Source organism: Schistocerca americana, chromosome 3 (genome assembly GCF_021461395.2).
Source record: "Schistocerca americana isolate TAMUIC-IGC-003095 chromosome 3, iqSchAmer2.1, whole genome shotgun sequence".
Taxonomy (NCBI): domain Eukaryota; kingdom Metazoa; phylum Arthropoda; class Insecta; order Orthoptera; family Acrididae; genus Schistocerca; species Schistocerca americana.
Genome location: NC_060121.1, coordinates 671,148,548 through 671,165,799, shown reverse-complemented (window position 1 = coordinate 671,165,799; position 17,252 = coordinate 671,148,548). Strand labels below are relative to the sequence as shown.

The window sequence follows — 17,252 nt, the reverse complement described above, 5'->3', positions numbered from 1 at the left end:
TCTGAATCCTGCCTGATACTATCCTGGTTGTTGGTTGAACATTCCTTCTGTTCTCCTTAGAAGTGCCATGAGAAAGACCTTTTACGTCACTAGTAATAGGAAAGTCCCTATAATTGTTAGGATCAGTTTTATATCCTTTTTTATATAGTTAATGTATTAATGTCCATTGTGATTGTAAGTTGTTTGTTGTCTTTATTTCTTTAATTATTTCTGTTGGACACAGACTAATGTTGTCACCAGAGTGTTTCCACAATTCAGCAACTTCATTGTCTTCTCCTGATGCTTTGTTATTTTTAAGTAGTTTCATGATTTCTCTGATTTCCTGTACAGTCGTTGGCTTTCAGTCCGGTTGTAGTTGAATTGCATTATTAAAATGCAATTCTTGGTGGAGCGCAGTTATACGTTCTATGAAGGAATCTGCAAGTATTCTGCAGTTCTCTGTGTCATTATAGGCAGTCTTTTGTGTTCTTGGATTTATGAAGCGTAAACCTGGTGGTGTGTGCTTCTTTAAACTATTTTTTAATGCTTTATAAAAGTTCCTCGTGTAGTTTTGCATAAAATGTTACGTTCGTTGAACTTTTATGTGTTGTACTCCGATCTTTTTGAAACATTTTGATGCATGTTTCCTTGCTTCTATAAATTTTATCCTGTTCTTATAATTTTTACTTGTGTTCTGGATATTCCAAGCTAGTTGCTTCTTTATAATTAACTCATCACAGTCACCATTTCACCAAGCATGCTCCCATTTCTTTTTAAAGAGATAGTTCCTTCTGTAGTCCCAGTAAAATCTTTTTGAACTTTTTCCCAACATCTAGGTAGTATTTTTTCTAGGTGCATTGTATAATAGTTTTCTCTAGCTAACCTCTGCATGTCAAAATTTCTGGGTTCTTATCGGTTCCTTTTTCAAATTATGGTCCAGCCTTGAATTTAATGACAGATACGTAGATAGTGATCTGAATTAATGGGCGCTCTTGACAACTTTTATTTTGAGTACTTCAGTTGCAGAATATCCAGTTACAGCAACATGATCGAGTTGTTTTTCACCAGAAATTGGAAATGGTTATATCGACGTGGTTTGTTTACCAGGAAATTTTTTGAAAAATGTAGATTTCACTAGTATGTTGTGGTTGGTTCAAATGGCTCTGAGCACTATGGGACTCAACTGCTGAGGTCATTAGTCCCCTAGAACTTAGAACTAGTTAAACCTAACTAACCTAAGGACATCACAAACATCCATGCCCGAGGCAGGATTCGAACCTGCGACCGTAGCGGTCTTGCGGTTCCAGACTGCAGCGCCTTTAACCGCACGGCCACTTCGGCCGGCACTAGTATGTTATGCTGCTTGCATAGGTTTAAGTGATTTACTCCGTTTACGTTTGACCGTTTAGGTGCACAGAATTTTCTCTCTGCAGACGTTCTTTGCGAACCTGTGCATTAATGTCCCCACGTAGTAATACTGTGTTTTTGGATGGAATGTCATCTAGAGCGTTTGATACATTTTGCCAAAAATTTTCGGTGTTCTGTTTTTTTTCATTTGTTGGCGCTTGTGTATTTAAAATAGTGTAAACTTTGTTTGATGATCTAAATGTTAGTCTTTCATTGACTGATTTTAATTGTGTTATTCAGTTTAATAAGTTTTTGTTGACAATTAAACCTGTTCCAAATAAGGGTATTTTTTTCATAATTCTTTTCCCTGGTTTTTCCTGAAGCATCTTGAATCCTTGTGAATCGAATCATCTGTAAGTCTTGTTTCTTGCTATACTGTTATCATCATATTTTTTCGTTTAGAAAGTTTATTGAAGTTTTGAGTTTTCCTGTTTTTATCTGTGAATTTACATTAAAAGAGACTAGGAAATTTCTGTTTCATTGTTTGATTTGGCGGGTTTGATGTCTAAAGCAGATTTCAGAATGCTCTGAATCATTCTTTGCCCAATGTCGTAGGCCCCCGGAATGCGAACGCCTATATCTCGTTTCCTTGGAAACGGGAGACTGGGTGCTCCCTGGGGTAAAATCTCTTACAAATAGAGTCTCCACTGTTGATTGGTTGTCGAGTTAGGGTAACAAGTCCCCTAAAGATGCAACTAATGGTAGTTAACTCTGAAGATTATGTTTTCAACAGCACCTCTGGTGAACAGATGCTTACCACTTCGCCGTTTGTTTCAAGTCACAGGTATTACGGATTTTTTTCCATGTGTTGATTCTCCTACTAGTTTCGTCATTCCAAGATCCGTTCCTTCCGCCTTCACTACCATTGGAGTCTTCACTGTAATCCTAGCATGGAGCCCTCAGAGGGTGCTACCATCCGGCCCAGGTCAGCCCCGGTATTTTTACGAGGCTGTTATTTCTTCTTATTTATTTATTTATTTATTTTCAGCAAATGCTAACAGTAATAAAAATTGTTACTATTAGTAATACTGCTACTAATACTATTATTTCGACATTTCTACTCTGATAACAAACGATCACTATTTCTCTTTGTTGTAGTCTGAGATGGACACACATACACACATTCAATTTAGGGCTATTGAAATGTGTGTAGTTTCTCTCTACGTTTCGTTCCAGATCGGCCACCCAGTCGTGTCCAACAATATTTCGCTGGCTTAAGATAGCTTAGCGACGCATGAGAGCGTATCAGTTATATTTCACTGATTACTCTCGGTCTTCTTACGTACATTTGCTACCACCTCCCTCATAGTAGGACTGTGGTTATTGCTCCAGTCAGTAGCTATCGTCCTCAGTGTCAGCGCCTTTAGTGGCTTCCGTGATATGAATGCGGAGTCTAAATCCTCACTTTTCAAATAATTGTAAAACGAAACAAAACCACATTTGGAAGCAAGATTATGAAAGCGGTAGATTACTTATAGAAATGAAGTCATTTGTCTCTGAATCACAGGTTGAGAATCCCCCCCCATACCCCATCTGCAGCCTGTACCAATAATGAAAGTAGAGACTCACAACAAGAGGTTCTTTCATGAAATGCAGTATTCGTTGCTCAGTACCCTTATCCCATTCAGATGAAGTGTATTTCTTGTATTGTAGTGGTAAACAGGACGAACACCAATTCTGAGTAACTGATACGTCAATTTTCGTGATATAAGGGCTCATTACTGCCGCTATTAGGACACTAGTTGATTTTCCTAGGCAACATTTGACGCTCAGCATTTCATTGTTTAGTGACACACGGGGTGAAGCGAAATTCGCGCACTCGGGCTTCGCAGCGCGACTCCTCAAATGCCAGCGATAAAAGAAAATGTCTCTCCCAAAATTTCGTCTGGCGAGTACATCCGACAGAAAAAGGACGTTAAAGAATGGCAATCTAGCAACAATATAACCATAGGTACGGTAACTACATCTGTCAGCAAATGCTCATCGTGTTTTACAGTTGGGGCTGTGGATAGAGCTTCGAGTTAGCGTGCAGGAGGCCGAGGGTTCCTTCCTGGGTAGGGGTGCACTATTTTTATTTGCTAATTTCATTCTGGCGTTTCATACTGTAATATACAGCGTTTATTAGGTTACATATATCCCAAATTTACAACTTTTGTAACCCTGAACATAACAAATACGTGGTTAGACAAATAAGAAATCGATAGTTGAAACAAATGTCCTGTCATAGGACAAAATAACTACAAAAACAATATAAATTTCGGGATGCTTAAGATGATAGCACAGTACAATAACACAACATCTACTTGTCATTTATACTAGATGTAATATGAGCGCTCAAATCTCGCAAATTAGCAACCAGTGACACTAAAATGTCCATATTAATGACCAAATGACCTTCAAAACAGAATACGTTGTCCCCAGAACAACAGATGATCTAAGCGACCTCCCTCCACGTCCAAACATTGCGCAACCCGCTGGATCATACAGCTCTGGACCCTTCTCAGCATAGCTGCATCCACAGTAACAAGAGCAGCATGAACACGCACTACCAATTCGTCCATATTCGTCGGCAGGGTAGAGTACACGTACTCCTTCGGGTGTCCCCACAAGAAGAAATCCAGGGCATTTAGGTCATGTGAACACGGTGGCCATACAACTGGACCTCCACGTCCAAGCCATATCCCTGTCCCAGTACTTTCGCACATTAGTTCCAGAGTGTGGAGGTGCACCATCATGCTGCAACCATATCCTCTGCCGAACATGGTTCAAAATGGCTCTGAGCACTATGGGACTTAACATCTATGGTCATCAGTCCCCTAGAACTTAGAACTACTTAAACCTAACTAACCTAAGGACATCACACAACACCCAGTCATCACGAGGCAGAGAAAATCCCTGTCCCCGCCGGGAAGCCGAACATGTAGTGGAACATCTTCCCCTCTCGAGTGAATGCTGCTTCATCCAACCATATTACGGTGTTCACGAAGCCATCGTTGGCTTCCTGTTGTTCTTGGAACCATTCACAGAATTACATCCACTGATGACGATCTGCAGAATGCAGGTGTTGCGTGAAAGCATAACGATAGGGGTGCAGCCCATGCTCGTGCAGCACGCTAACTACTGTGCGTTGCGAGACACGCAGCTTCCTTGCTACGCACCGAGCGAGGTGGTGCAGTGGTTAGCACGCAGGACTCGCATTCGAGAGGAGGGCGGTTCAATCCCGCGCCCGGCCATCCTGATTTAGGTTTTCCGTGATTTCCCTAAATCGCCCCAGACAAATGCCAGGAAGGTTCCTTTGAATGGGCACGGCCGACTTCCTTCCCTAATTTGGTGAGACCGATGACCTCGCTGTTTGGTCTCTTCCCCCAAACAACTCAACACAACCCTTGTTACGCTACGTATACTTCGTTGAGATTCTCGATGTATGACCTCCAGAATAGCTTCCTCAATAGCTGGAGTATGGCTAGCTCGTGGACGACCTCTGTCACGTGATGGTGGAAAGAGATAACCTGACTCCCGAAGGCGCAGCTCCAGACAACAAAACAAATTTTCAAGGCCCAGAAACATAGCCACATATTCATTGTTTGTGTATGCCATACGTCTGCAACAATGTTTAGAGGTTTACAATAAGAAAATTCAAAACGTGTACACATGTACATTGGAGTCTGTCACGGGTGCATTACGCCGCTCGCTACTACTCCCTGTCCGCTGGACAGCGCATAAAGTGTAAATACGCTGTCAGTCCTGCACGCTGTTCGACCTAACGCGTATTACCCATCTGACCGACAATGTTCTGTATGATTCACCCCGACACCGCTAATTGTGAGATGTTCGGTTTCGAATTACACTTTTTCCCTAACGGTAACAGACAAGATGTTTCCACAATCCCATCGATATAATAAAAATAATAATAATAATGCATTGAGATACGTACTGAACAGCATGCGGTTACCGGAATCAATGTTGGAAGGCATAATTAGTGGGACCATGGTGATAACACATACAAATAGTAACCGTGCCTGGACGTTATTAGCAAAGCGCATTGCTAATGGTACTGGTAACGTAAGGCCCTAACGAAGTGTAATGGACCTGAACGAGGCAAGAATAATAGTTGCTACCAATCTATGGGGCCATTGGAGGAGCGTACAAAGAAAACAGGTTTCACATCTAGTAGATGAAGCTGATAAATTCACGCCCATGAAGTAGAAATGGCTTCTTTCAAAGCTGACCAGTCTTCCATCTCTACGATTGTAGTGTGTAAGTGCAAATGTTTTCTAGAGGATCCACTGAAATCTCTGTTGACGATTAAGATGCCTGATACCGTACCATCCTGTTATTTACCAAATAAAAAGCAAATGCATCGGCCCAGGATCGAACCATTGACCTCCTGCATGCTAACCCAAAAACTCTGTCCACTGCACCAGCTGTACAGCAAAGCCAGTATGTGCTGACAGATGTAGTTACCATACATGTGGTAAGAGTGTTGCTAGATTGCCACTATTTAACGTCCTTTTTCTGCCGGATGTACTCGCCGTACGTAATTTTGTGACAGCCATTTTTTTATCACTGACATGTGAGGAGTCGAGCTGCGAAGCCCGAGTGCGTGAGTTTCGCTGCACCCTGTATAATTTCATCACGGATCACAGACATAGCATACAATAGGATGTCTCACAGAAACAAGATACCTCTTACATTTGTGAGCTGTTGTACTGGCTACCTTGCTACTCATGCACCATGTTACACACTGGGCGACATGTAACAGAGCTCATAACCTGAGCACGCATTCGGGAGGATAGGGGTCAACTCCTCGTTCGAACATCCAGATTAGGGTTTTCCGTTGGTCCCTAAAATTCCTAAAATCACTCGAGTGAGTGCAGTGTAATGCCACTTCCTCGGACGAGAAATGAAAATCAAAAATTAGCTCCAAAATTCCCAAAGATTTTTTCTCAAAACAAGTTCCAAATTCCATGAAAAATGAACAAGCAAACAAATTTCCAGTTAACACTATCATTTGGATATTAAGCTGTAATTGAATCAGGAATCATTAGTATTGGAATCATTGGAATCATTAGTAATCATTAGTAATTTATTAACATACGAAAGAAAGATAGGATTCCAGTAAAATCAAACTCAAAATTCAAAATCATAGTAAATCGCAAAATAATTATAATTAAAAATCACAAAGTAGAATCAACGTTCCCAAAGAATACTCATACTCTTTGAGATTCGTGAGTAATGGCTAAGGATAATTCAATCCATTATCACTACGTTACTAGAGTTAGCCGAATCAGGTCATATTTTTGAATGCTTGTATATGTAGGCGCAATTAGATTGTTTTTTCAGAATTGATTATTGCGATCTACTATGACGCAGTGAAACAATACTTTGACTTCAAATATTACGTTATTTAGAATTCAGACAGAGGACTTGCATATATTAGACAGAAGTGACTTTTAAATAGATAACCTGAAGTGAACACTATTTAGAAAGTGAACACTATTTAGGTAGTGAACACAGACAGACAATTTCATCCGCAATAACTAATGGACTATGGGACTTGGCTACAGTTACGAAGCATATAATTTATAATTCCCTTCAACACCTGGGAAAGCTTCTTCCTCACGGCTTTGTTAGGAAGTGACTAATATTCTGTAATAAACCAGCATATCGCGTCAATTCACGCATTTATCATTCAAGTTTTACAATATTATTTATAGAGATAACGTGCTGCGATATTATTTGACTGAAGCGCTCGGCGCTTATATAGAAACTCCTTGACGTTAGGAATTAATAACACTGTTACGACTGATTATAGATTTGAGATTACAAACAGTCTATAGGGAATCTGGTGTCGCTAGAACTAATTTGAACTTAACATTAATATTTAAATAGCAACTAATAAACCATCGATTATAAATGATTTAATTACGACATTTGGAGAAGTAAATATCTCGCACAAGTCGCGAGTTCAGATCATCAATGTTCTTTTTGTAACGTCGGTACCGATACATAAGAAATAACAATCTCATGCTCTATCGCTGAGTGTTAGCCAAGACCGAAGATCCGAAGGACGTTACAGCCGGAATCGTTCATTTGAAACGTGCACGGCAGGCATCCTTCCTAGTACCTCCACAGTCCGAGTTCGTGCCCTACCTATAATGGCTCGGTCGTCAACGGGAAACTAAACATTAAAGTTCCTTCCTTCGTCACGCTACAGTACTAAGAAGACTGTCCTCAATGGAGAACGTACCGCTGCCGAAATATGGAATAATTTTCTAAATTTCTTTATATCTGCGAAATACGTAGTCAAAGAAAGAATAATAAAGATTAACGTCTCACCGACGACGAGTTCTGTCTACAAATTCGGGATATAAATGGATTGGGGAGAGAACTGTCATTCCATTTTCAAAGGATCCAGCCTGGTATTCGCCTTAAGTGGCAGTGCAATAAAGAGAAATCCAAGCCTTGTTGGTCAGAATTCTCATCAGGGTAATCGGCGCAGCTGTTACATGACCATTGGTGTTCTTCTGTAACATTACAGAGAGCTGTGACTTTGGGAGACGGTACCGATATGAGATTAAATTCTAGCCATTGTATTTGTCTTACAACGAAAGAATAAGCTTCTAGAAACAGTAGCACGATCCGCCCCATCTCACACATCACGAAAGTCCACAGCTCTGTACTATTTGTTCAGAAGGAAGAGTCACTTTCACCCACACTTATTTATAATCAAGTTCATAAAAGCCGAAATCCAGCTCGTGGAAGAATGACTGACAATTAGAAGCTGAGATTAGCTCATTATACCTCATAACTTTGCTATCACCATTGAGTAATAACATGGTGTATTTTTCAACGTTTTTGCTGCTGAGATAATGTAACTTCCTATCACGTAATATTATCGGATTTCAGTGAGCTTAATATGAAACCAGGATTTATAAAGTTGATGAATAAGGTGAAGTTAGCCATTGCAACATAGTAGACTTTAGCCTCCAGTTTGTCTCATAAAAGACAGCACTCTTAGATCTCCACTGACTTTACGGCATCCAACAGAATATTCTGGAATTTCTGTGTCAAGACATTGTTTCAGTCTCAATGCGTAATACAAAGGGACATCATCTAGATAAAGGCTATTAAGGCAGACCTGAAAATGTCTGAGTAGATGTAAGCCGAACAGTCGTGACAATGTGTTAACGTCAGCGCTGTGCGAGCCCGAAACCTTATGGAATACCCACTATGCAGCAAACTTCAAGAATAACGCATATCGAAATCTTGCATATCAGGACGAACCGGGGCATGGCCGAAGAATAACGCTTCCGAATTTATGTGAAAACACTGAAGGTTTTTAAATAAACCAAACTTCACTAACATTATACATCTACGTTCTACATCTTTATCCTTTATTTCTACATACTTGTTTTTCAACATAGCCACCCTGGCGAAGAATACATTCTTCCCAACGAGAGACTTAATTTTTAACTCTGTCAGCGTAGAATGTTTCACTTTGTTGACAGAGACACAACCTCACCTCTGCTTGCGCGCTTCATCACTATCAAAGTGAAGTCCTCGAATGCGTTTTTTTTTTTTTTAAGTTTTGGGAATAGGATGGGCCAAGTCAGGAACGTATAGAGGATGATGAATGACTGCGAACCCAAGAAGTCGGATTGTTGCAGCGCTTGTGCGTGGTCTGGCATTCTCGTATTGTAGGATATGGTGCTCAGGGTGAGGACGAATACTTTCTACCGTTAAAAACTCAATTACAGCACGCTGTTCGTCACGCATCGAAGTAGTTAGGTTACACACTGCAATATTACACATTACAAACTGAGAACAAATGCAGCTGAACTGAAGGGACGCACTGCGCAATGCATTCTGAACACGATCTCTCTGAAACTCTGATGTGTTATGGAACATGCTGTTTCTAGATTTAAATTTATAGCGGAAAACGGTGTACAGCTTATTGAGCAAGTATCATGACAGTTACAAAACAATGTTATTGTAGGTTTTACGAGGCTCTTGGCCTTAGGACAACTACAAACCCATGTCATTGCTAATTTTTATGCAGTTTTGGCCTCAGGAAGTTTAAAACAGATTTTATTGTTTCAGTGGTTGGTTGAGAAGGGTGTCACAAACCAGTGTATTCCCTTCTGAGGTAAGCCGGCCTCACCAACAGACACTGCATGTAATATTCAAAAATATGAATCTCTTTTTATTAAAACAAAATCCAACCTATTAACAATTTTTCTGGTAACACTCAGTGTACCACAATCTTCTGCCATGGAGGTGGGAGTGGAATATACGACGCCAAGAAAGTATTTACTCCAAAGAAAGAGTACCGGGTGATTCGAAAAGAAAGAACAGATTGCAATTGTTTGTTATAGACAGATATAGAAACGCATTGCGCATGTCACTGCATAGACGGGGTTTCAAAGTTGTAACACAGCTGCTTCGTTGTTTTTGCGCAGAAAAACTGCGACTACACCACAAAAGAGATCATTTTGTGTGTTGAAACCCGCGCGAAGCCAGTCCATTGTTAAAAGTAAAACGTGCATCGCGCTGTCGATTCAGCAAGAAGTCACTTCTGCACAGGCAGATTTATGATTGGCATACAATATTTTTGGAAGTTGGCTTCATATGCAAGAGGAAGACATTAGTCGTCCGCGCACGTCAGATAATAAAGTCGAGCGTGTCCGAGATGAGTCACACAGAGCCCGCGGGAGAACACAAAACGTTCTGCCCACCAACTTCAACTTCATCAAACAACAGCATGCGTGTTCTGAAACGACGACTGCGTATGAAGCCTTATAAGTTGTAGTTAGTGTAGCAATTACGTCCCGGCGACTGTAACAGAGTTCTCCAGTTTATGGCAGTGCACTCTTTTTTCCTAATGAGTCATCTTTTCAGACAAATCTCTAACCATAATATAGGAATTTGTGCGCGAAAAAATCCTGGCATCGTCGTCGAAAGTGAAAGAGTCTCGCCGGAACCGAATGTGTTTTGTGCCTTACATGTTGTCAAAGTTTGTCGACCTTTCTTTATTACGTAGGGAACTGAGCAATGCCTGCATAATTGGTTGTTTCATCAACTTCACGAAGATAACTATTATTTCATTTTTTATGCATGACGGCGCCCCGCCTCGCTTTCACCTTGAAGAACGAACACCACCCCACAGCGCTAAACTGGAAGAGGTGGACGACGAGATCTTGTTTATTGCTTTTGGCCTCCCATGTCACCGCACCTCACACTTTACAATTTTTTTTTCTGTGGGAGTACGTAACAGACAGTCTTTGTCCCACCTGCGTCAGCTACTCTCCAAGAGCTGACAAGTCGAATTGATGAATCTGTCGATGCAATAAAAAGGGACCTTGAAAGAAATGGTTATAGCTCTGTCAGTAGTTGAGAAATAACTTTTTTATGTCTTGATTGTGACTACCATCCGACGCATGAGTCCATTTTCAAACCATCCGTACCGTAAGTGTGACAACACAGGCGATAGACTGGGTGCAAAAACTGCCCTAGCAGTGATGATCAAAGCGCCTCAGCAATTGTAAATAGACAAAATAGGACGGACATTAGATCAGTACTGTCTGTCCTATGTAGTCTTTTTGCTGTTATTGAGCCGGACATGGTGCCGTTTTGATCTCCACTGCACGAGCAGGTTTTGTACATAGGCTATGGCCTGTGTTATCACACTTACGATTCGGATTATTTGGAAGTGGACAGAGATGTCCGAAACTAGTCAACATCAAGAAATAAGAAAAGAAACTTTTCAGTACAACATATGACAGGGCTACAACAATTTATTTCAATTATGAAACAAGTTGCAGACCTATTTTTGATCTGCAGCATGCTGCAAGTTCGTAAAGAGGGACCTGTCGATTCGTATGCAGAAAGATATGGACTACCGTTTCGATGTTTCTCGAGAAACACATGGTGTTCATATTGAGTGTACAACATATTGCCTGTAAGGACATAAAATTTTGAACCTCCCTCTATCCAATGACATGCACGATGTGTTGTTTCTATCTTCCATAGTTTGACCGTAACAAAAAACTGAAAGCTGTTCTATCTGTTTGAGTGACCATGTAGTACTTTTTTTTCAAGCCTGTACTGAACCAAAAGAATAAAAACCCCACAATTTATTTCCGTAAGGCTCAACAAGAACTACACGGGCCAGATTGGCAAATAATTTATAAGAACGTCTGTTAGCACAGGAAAATGGCAATCGGGAACCGACCTCTCCAACCAGGACTGGATACATACCCTGCCTGGTAAACTTGACGGTTTCACCCAATAAACTAGCCATAAGCGGTAATTATATTAATTCAATGCAGTTTCATTAAACATAGACATGAAAGAAGGATATACAATAATAAAAATTTGAAAATAAAGAACTTCAGGTTACATATAGAACATAAAAAGTACAAGAAATTGCAGAGATCTGTATAATTACATGTAAAAAATTGACAATAAATAAAATAAATTCTAACGTTTGAGCCCATAATACAGACAATACTGAATTAAAGTACGAAATACGAGAGTTGTCCAGAAAGTAAGTTCCGATCGGTCGCGAAATGGAAACCACAGAGGAAACCAGAAACTTTTATTTGCGACAGTTCGGTACCCCTTCCACCTACTTCTCTACATAGTCGCCGCTCCAACTTCGAGTTTTGTCTTAGTGTCGTATCAAGTTTCCAATATCCTCCTCATAGGAAGCAGGTGCCTGTGCTTTCGGCCAGTTATGTGCACTGGTCTGCAGCTCGTTGTCTGTGGAGAAACTTTGTCTTCATAGCCAGTGGTTCTTGTGAGCAGAGATGAGACTCAGGGGAGCCAATTACGGACCGTATTGTAACACTTCTCATCGGAAACGCTGCAGGAGCGTCCTCGTTGCCCCTGTAGTGTGCGGCCGAGAATCGGCATGAAGAAATAACTGCTCGACCGTTGTGTTATGTGGGCTACATGACACAGGCGAAATCTCTAACCAGGCCCTCATACTTGGCGGGAGACGCTATTCCCTACGCATCTTTACGTGCTCACTGTTCACTGAAAACTGCAAAGAGCGACGCGACACCATCGACGGGCATACTAGAGACACTTTCCAACACATGTGTGCAAAGCTTTACCGGATTTTCTCAGTGGTTTCCATTTCGCAACCGATCGGAACTTACTTTCTGGACAACCCTCATAATAATTAGGATAACACGTATTATAGGGCGGATTTATGTATATCGTACTCAGTGGCAGTGATTTGCAGCCTTACAATTTATAATGGAAACACAGCTAGAGCTAGACCACACTGCCATGACATTGAAGATGCCAAATAAGCTTGCCAAATTAAATAAATTTTGTTTCAGTTCGTCTTATTCAAGCACACCATTCACTAGCTGTGGAACATCGAACAGCCGAAAGCGAGGGTTTTGATAGTCTTGTATCGAAATTAATTGTCTTCGGTGGCCCTATGGCGGTACAGAGGACTAAATTCGAACAGATAAATCCTTAGGCGCAGCTGTTTTGGGTCTGACACTAGTTTAAGACTTCGGACTACAGTGTGTCTTTTCAAATGTAGAACACCGAGTGGCTCTCCTCCAATGGGTTAGTGTCAACATTATGGCACACCGTAATGTCTTGGTGTGTGCCCGTCTACACTGGTGAGCTGTGGCATGAAGACTCACAGGCACTCGATGAGTAATATAGTGAGAGTGGACTCCCACTGATAGCGCTCTAAAAGCAGGCCGTTGGGACAAGCAGCGCGCTCTGTTGCGACCCCGTGGCATCCGTTGGTAGGTCACAAAAATAGATAGAGTGAAGACTTAAATCACTTTGACTGGCCTGTTAAATCACCAGTCGAAATCCGTCAGAAGTTGCTTGCAAGTATAGGAAACAGCGGCTGTAACGTAGGAAACAACATTCCCGTAATCTTATAGCTCTACAGCAGGGCCGATCAGGGCGTGCCAAGGGGCAGGTGTGCGGGCAAAGGCTCGCCCTCTGATGCCATTGCTCGTTCCTTCCTGAAGTACTCGATACAGCACTACATTGCGTTTAGTATTGAGTTGTGGCATTTTTCGGGCGGCACAGGTCACTTCAGTTCAGTATAGTCGATCTGTCAGCACTGTTTACTCTTCGCTATTTCTTCGTGGTCTGAAGGACATTCGAAGTTCCAGCCGCTGTTTGCACAAAAAGAGGTAGTCTAGTGATCTGTTGTCACAATCCTTTAAAAATGAATGAAAATGACAAAACAGATCGACGATAATCCTTAACTTATCTCATGCAACGTATAAGCGACGGGTATTGCAAAATTGCTATAACGATATTACAGTAGCATGCAGAAATAATTTAAAATTTACTCGGCGGTGAAAATTCAAAAACTTACAACAATCGACAAACGGGATTCATTGTTCCGTATGTCAATAAGCACTTTGTGTTAAATTTTCAGGTATGCAACACGTGAAGAAATTAGTGATAGGAATAGTAAATTTTCTGAATTTGCACGCGTTATTCCACTACCAGTTGCAGCAGCTCTCGAAGAAATTGAACGAAGTGTAGGCAGATTATACATATCAATGGGAGGGACACTGGTTACGTCAAGAGGCATACCAGGAGTGATTTTTCGATTTCAAACTTGCTACAGTTGAATATACTGAGGTAAAAAGAATGTATGAACAAAAATTAATTATGTTTTGATGGGAATGCATTTAAAAAGAAAATCGCGTTATAGAAAGGATAGATTCTGAGAAACACAGCCCAGTTCCATAAATCCACTGCCTTTGGAAAATTGCGAGGTTGTAGACTTGAAAGAATTACGAGGATAGTTTCCTAAATGTTTTGAGGACACTGCCAGTTTTACATCCGTTTTTGAGCGGTTATCGAAACCGTTTTCCGTTTCAGCTGAAATCGCCCCCGTGCATGTGCAGATGTAACAGACTGACCCGTAAGTCAGATTTAATGACAAATCCTTTTACGTTCGAACTTTCCAGGGCTTCTACATTGCATTCCTCAAGCAGATTTTCTGTATCTGTGTAATGACGTTACAAAAGTATATACAATATTTCGATTGACATATCTGTGTGAAAGACATTTTTTCGAATGTGAAACTAAGTAAGTCACACTTATGTGAATGATAGAGTGTGTAAATCTATGAAATTTTCTGCATCTGTCCGTATGCCGACTCTCTGGGCCAGACAAAAATTATACTACGTCTTCACTGCGCCAAAAATAATTAAATAATACTGAAATTTTGTTTTGTTTATGTTCTGTGCTGTTGAGGAATTTGAAATACGAAACCAAATCGTATACCGTGCGACATTACTGCCAGGTGAATGTGTCACGTTCGCTGTTTCTCCTCTTTGCTCTCCTTGCGTTCAGACAACCTGGCGTGGAGGTTGGAGAAGTGTTCATTGACGCTGAAAGCTGTGGCACTGTTCAAGAGCTGAATTCTTGTCCAGTCCTGCTCTACAGTATCTAATCACCATGAGGGGCTTCTGCTAGGTGTGGTATACCTGATGAAACTTGAGAACCCTTTTTTCCCTCCAAATTGTGGCCTGTGTCAATGCCAGAGATATACTAGCGTGATGTGTGACTGCAGAGAGGGGAGGGGGTAGGTGAATATTTCTTTATTTTGTATTTTGCTCAAGTGGTTATTATTCACGAATGGTAACAGCTAGCAGAGTCAGGGCCAGCACTTACTGGTCACCATCAGCACGAGGACAGCCCCTGCGACTGCGGCCAGCAGTGGATAGGCGGCAGCGGACCAGCGCCGGCCGAACCTGGAGGCGCAGCAGTGGACCGCGATGAAGGCCGGCAGCTGCGCCACGCCCTGCGCGGACACCGTCAGGAAAGGGTTGACGCTCAGCAAGCCCACGCTGAGCACCAGCGCCAGAGACGTCAGCAGGTACACCGCCCTGCTGACACCATACCATCGCACATAGAAGAGTGTAGGTCCAGGGTACATTGATGTTCGTGATGGTATATCGACATTCCTGTGGGAACGCACAAAGTTCTAAGAGTGGGAAAATCATTACACGTAACGATGAAAACGGAAATCCCGCAGAAATATGGTTTGATTCTGCCATTACTGAATTTCGATGTCAATGGAATACCACTTACAGGGTAAGACGGATTTTCACTTGTCGCAGGGAACTGACTGTGATGGTTGAGTTAGAAAAAGTTTTGACTGAGTAATCAGGAAAGCGGGCAGAACTCACAGAACTACTTTGTATGATGCAGGCTTCAGGGACGTTCGAGCGCCTAAGATGGAGCAACTGGGTAAGCTGACTGGGAAGACGAGAGTATATGAATCGTGTAGTAGGTTGATTTTTGGAAGTCTGCAAGCGGAAGATTAAATTTTCTTGATGTGCTAGTTTTCAAGAAGGAGGATGGTAGCTTAGGTCACACTGTTTATCGAAAACTCACTCATAGACCACTACCTACACTGGGATTCGAGCCACCACCCATAACGAAAGCGAGCCATCTTGAAAACGTTGGCGGATAGAGCAAGGGACATCAGCGAACCAGAGCCTCTTGACGCATTATTCAAACATCTCAGATACTCCTTGAGCATTGCTCAAGAATGGTTATTCGTCCGTTGAAGTGAAGAGAGCGCTATGACCATCACGCAGGACTCATAGTGGTGCACAAGCGCGTATGAAAGCGAAATCATTCATTAATGGCGTTTCTGACTGCATAGGAAAAATCTAGGAAAAACATGGCGGTAACCACTTGGAAGACATAAGATCACCTAAAACTGAGCAAGGATTTTCTATATCCGCTGGAAAAAGTCGGATAGGATTCCGTGTAGTTGTGGGGAGGTATAAGTGGGGACTACAGAAAGAAAGGTCTAAAATTGACTAAAGGAACACAAGGGCAGTTGCAGAATGTGGACGACTGACAAATCAGCTGTTGCGGAACATGCTTTGCTGCCAGGAGACAACAACCATCCATTTCGATATAATGCAAGTACTGGCAGCCACAAGTGGATACCGTAAAAGGTAATACAGGGATGTTTAACTGTCCCCAGGAATTTCAATAAGATGTAGTATAGCGAGAAATTGAATCACATCTGAATTTCACTGCTGAATATGATTTGTACCGGTCTTCCACCATGGGGTGATAGCAACAGAGGACGACGTCAGTCGACAACAGCCAATAGCGCTTTGGTGTTCAATGCATATGACTTCACTCCACTGCGTGGAAGTAAGCGTAAACGGAACTTTGCTGCAGGGAGTAGAGGGCCAAGGTGTGAAAAGGAGACTCAAAGAACCTACGATCCCCCTTGAAAATGTCCTCCGCAGACAGGGACGAAACGTTGGGTTTAAATGAGAAACCCATTCAACCACAGCATAATAGCCCGGAATATTTTATTAACTGTTACATTTCCGGCAGTGAAAGTTTCCATTTTACAGCGCGAATTCTTGCCAGGAGATCCTCTATACTCTTGACAGGCGTCTCCAACACAAGACTTTTCACATGGCCCCACAAGAAGAAATGAAGCGGGATGAGTTCAGGAGTACGTCCTGGCCACGAAAAAGAACTCTGCCTATCCAGTGTTCAGGGAGTGTCTGATACAGGGTTTCACTAACTTTCAATTCAAAGTGATGTGTGGTTCCATTATGGTGGAACCACATCCACTGACAAATAACAAGTGAGAAATGTTCCACGAACCTTAGTAATATGTCTCCGATAGACACTGTGTACACTGGTGCATTTAAGTGGGAAGGATGAAGAGACTGCCCCAGTATATAATTACTGACTACATCTGCCAAAACACTGACTTAAAACCTATGTTGACGGCTCCTCACAACTGTAGCATAACCTGGTACATAATCATTGACTACGCCTACCCAAGCGCTGACTTAAAATCAGTTTTGATGGCT

At 41.8% G+C, this 17,252-nt stretch overlaps 1 protein-coding gene across 1 annotated transcript in view; it reads right to left on the bottom strand.

The window, feature by feature from the left end:
• Window positions 1-15,331, bottom strand: part of LOC124606306 (organic cation transporter 1-like) — a 34,453-nt gene extending 19,122 nt beyond the window's left edge. The window contains exon 1 of the mRNA XM_047138288.1: window positions 15,067-15,331. Within this exon, the coding sequence (XP_046994244.1) occupies window positions 15,067-15,331 (265 nt within the window). The remainder of the gene's footprint in view (window positions 1-15,066) is intronic.
• Window positions 15,332-17,252: the final 1,921 nt, after the last annotated feature.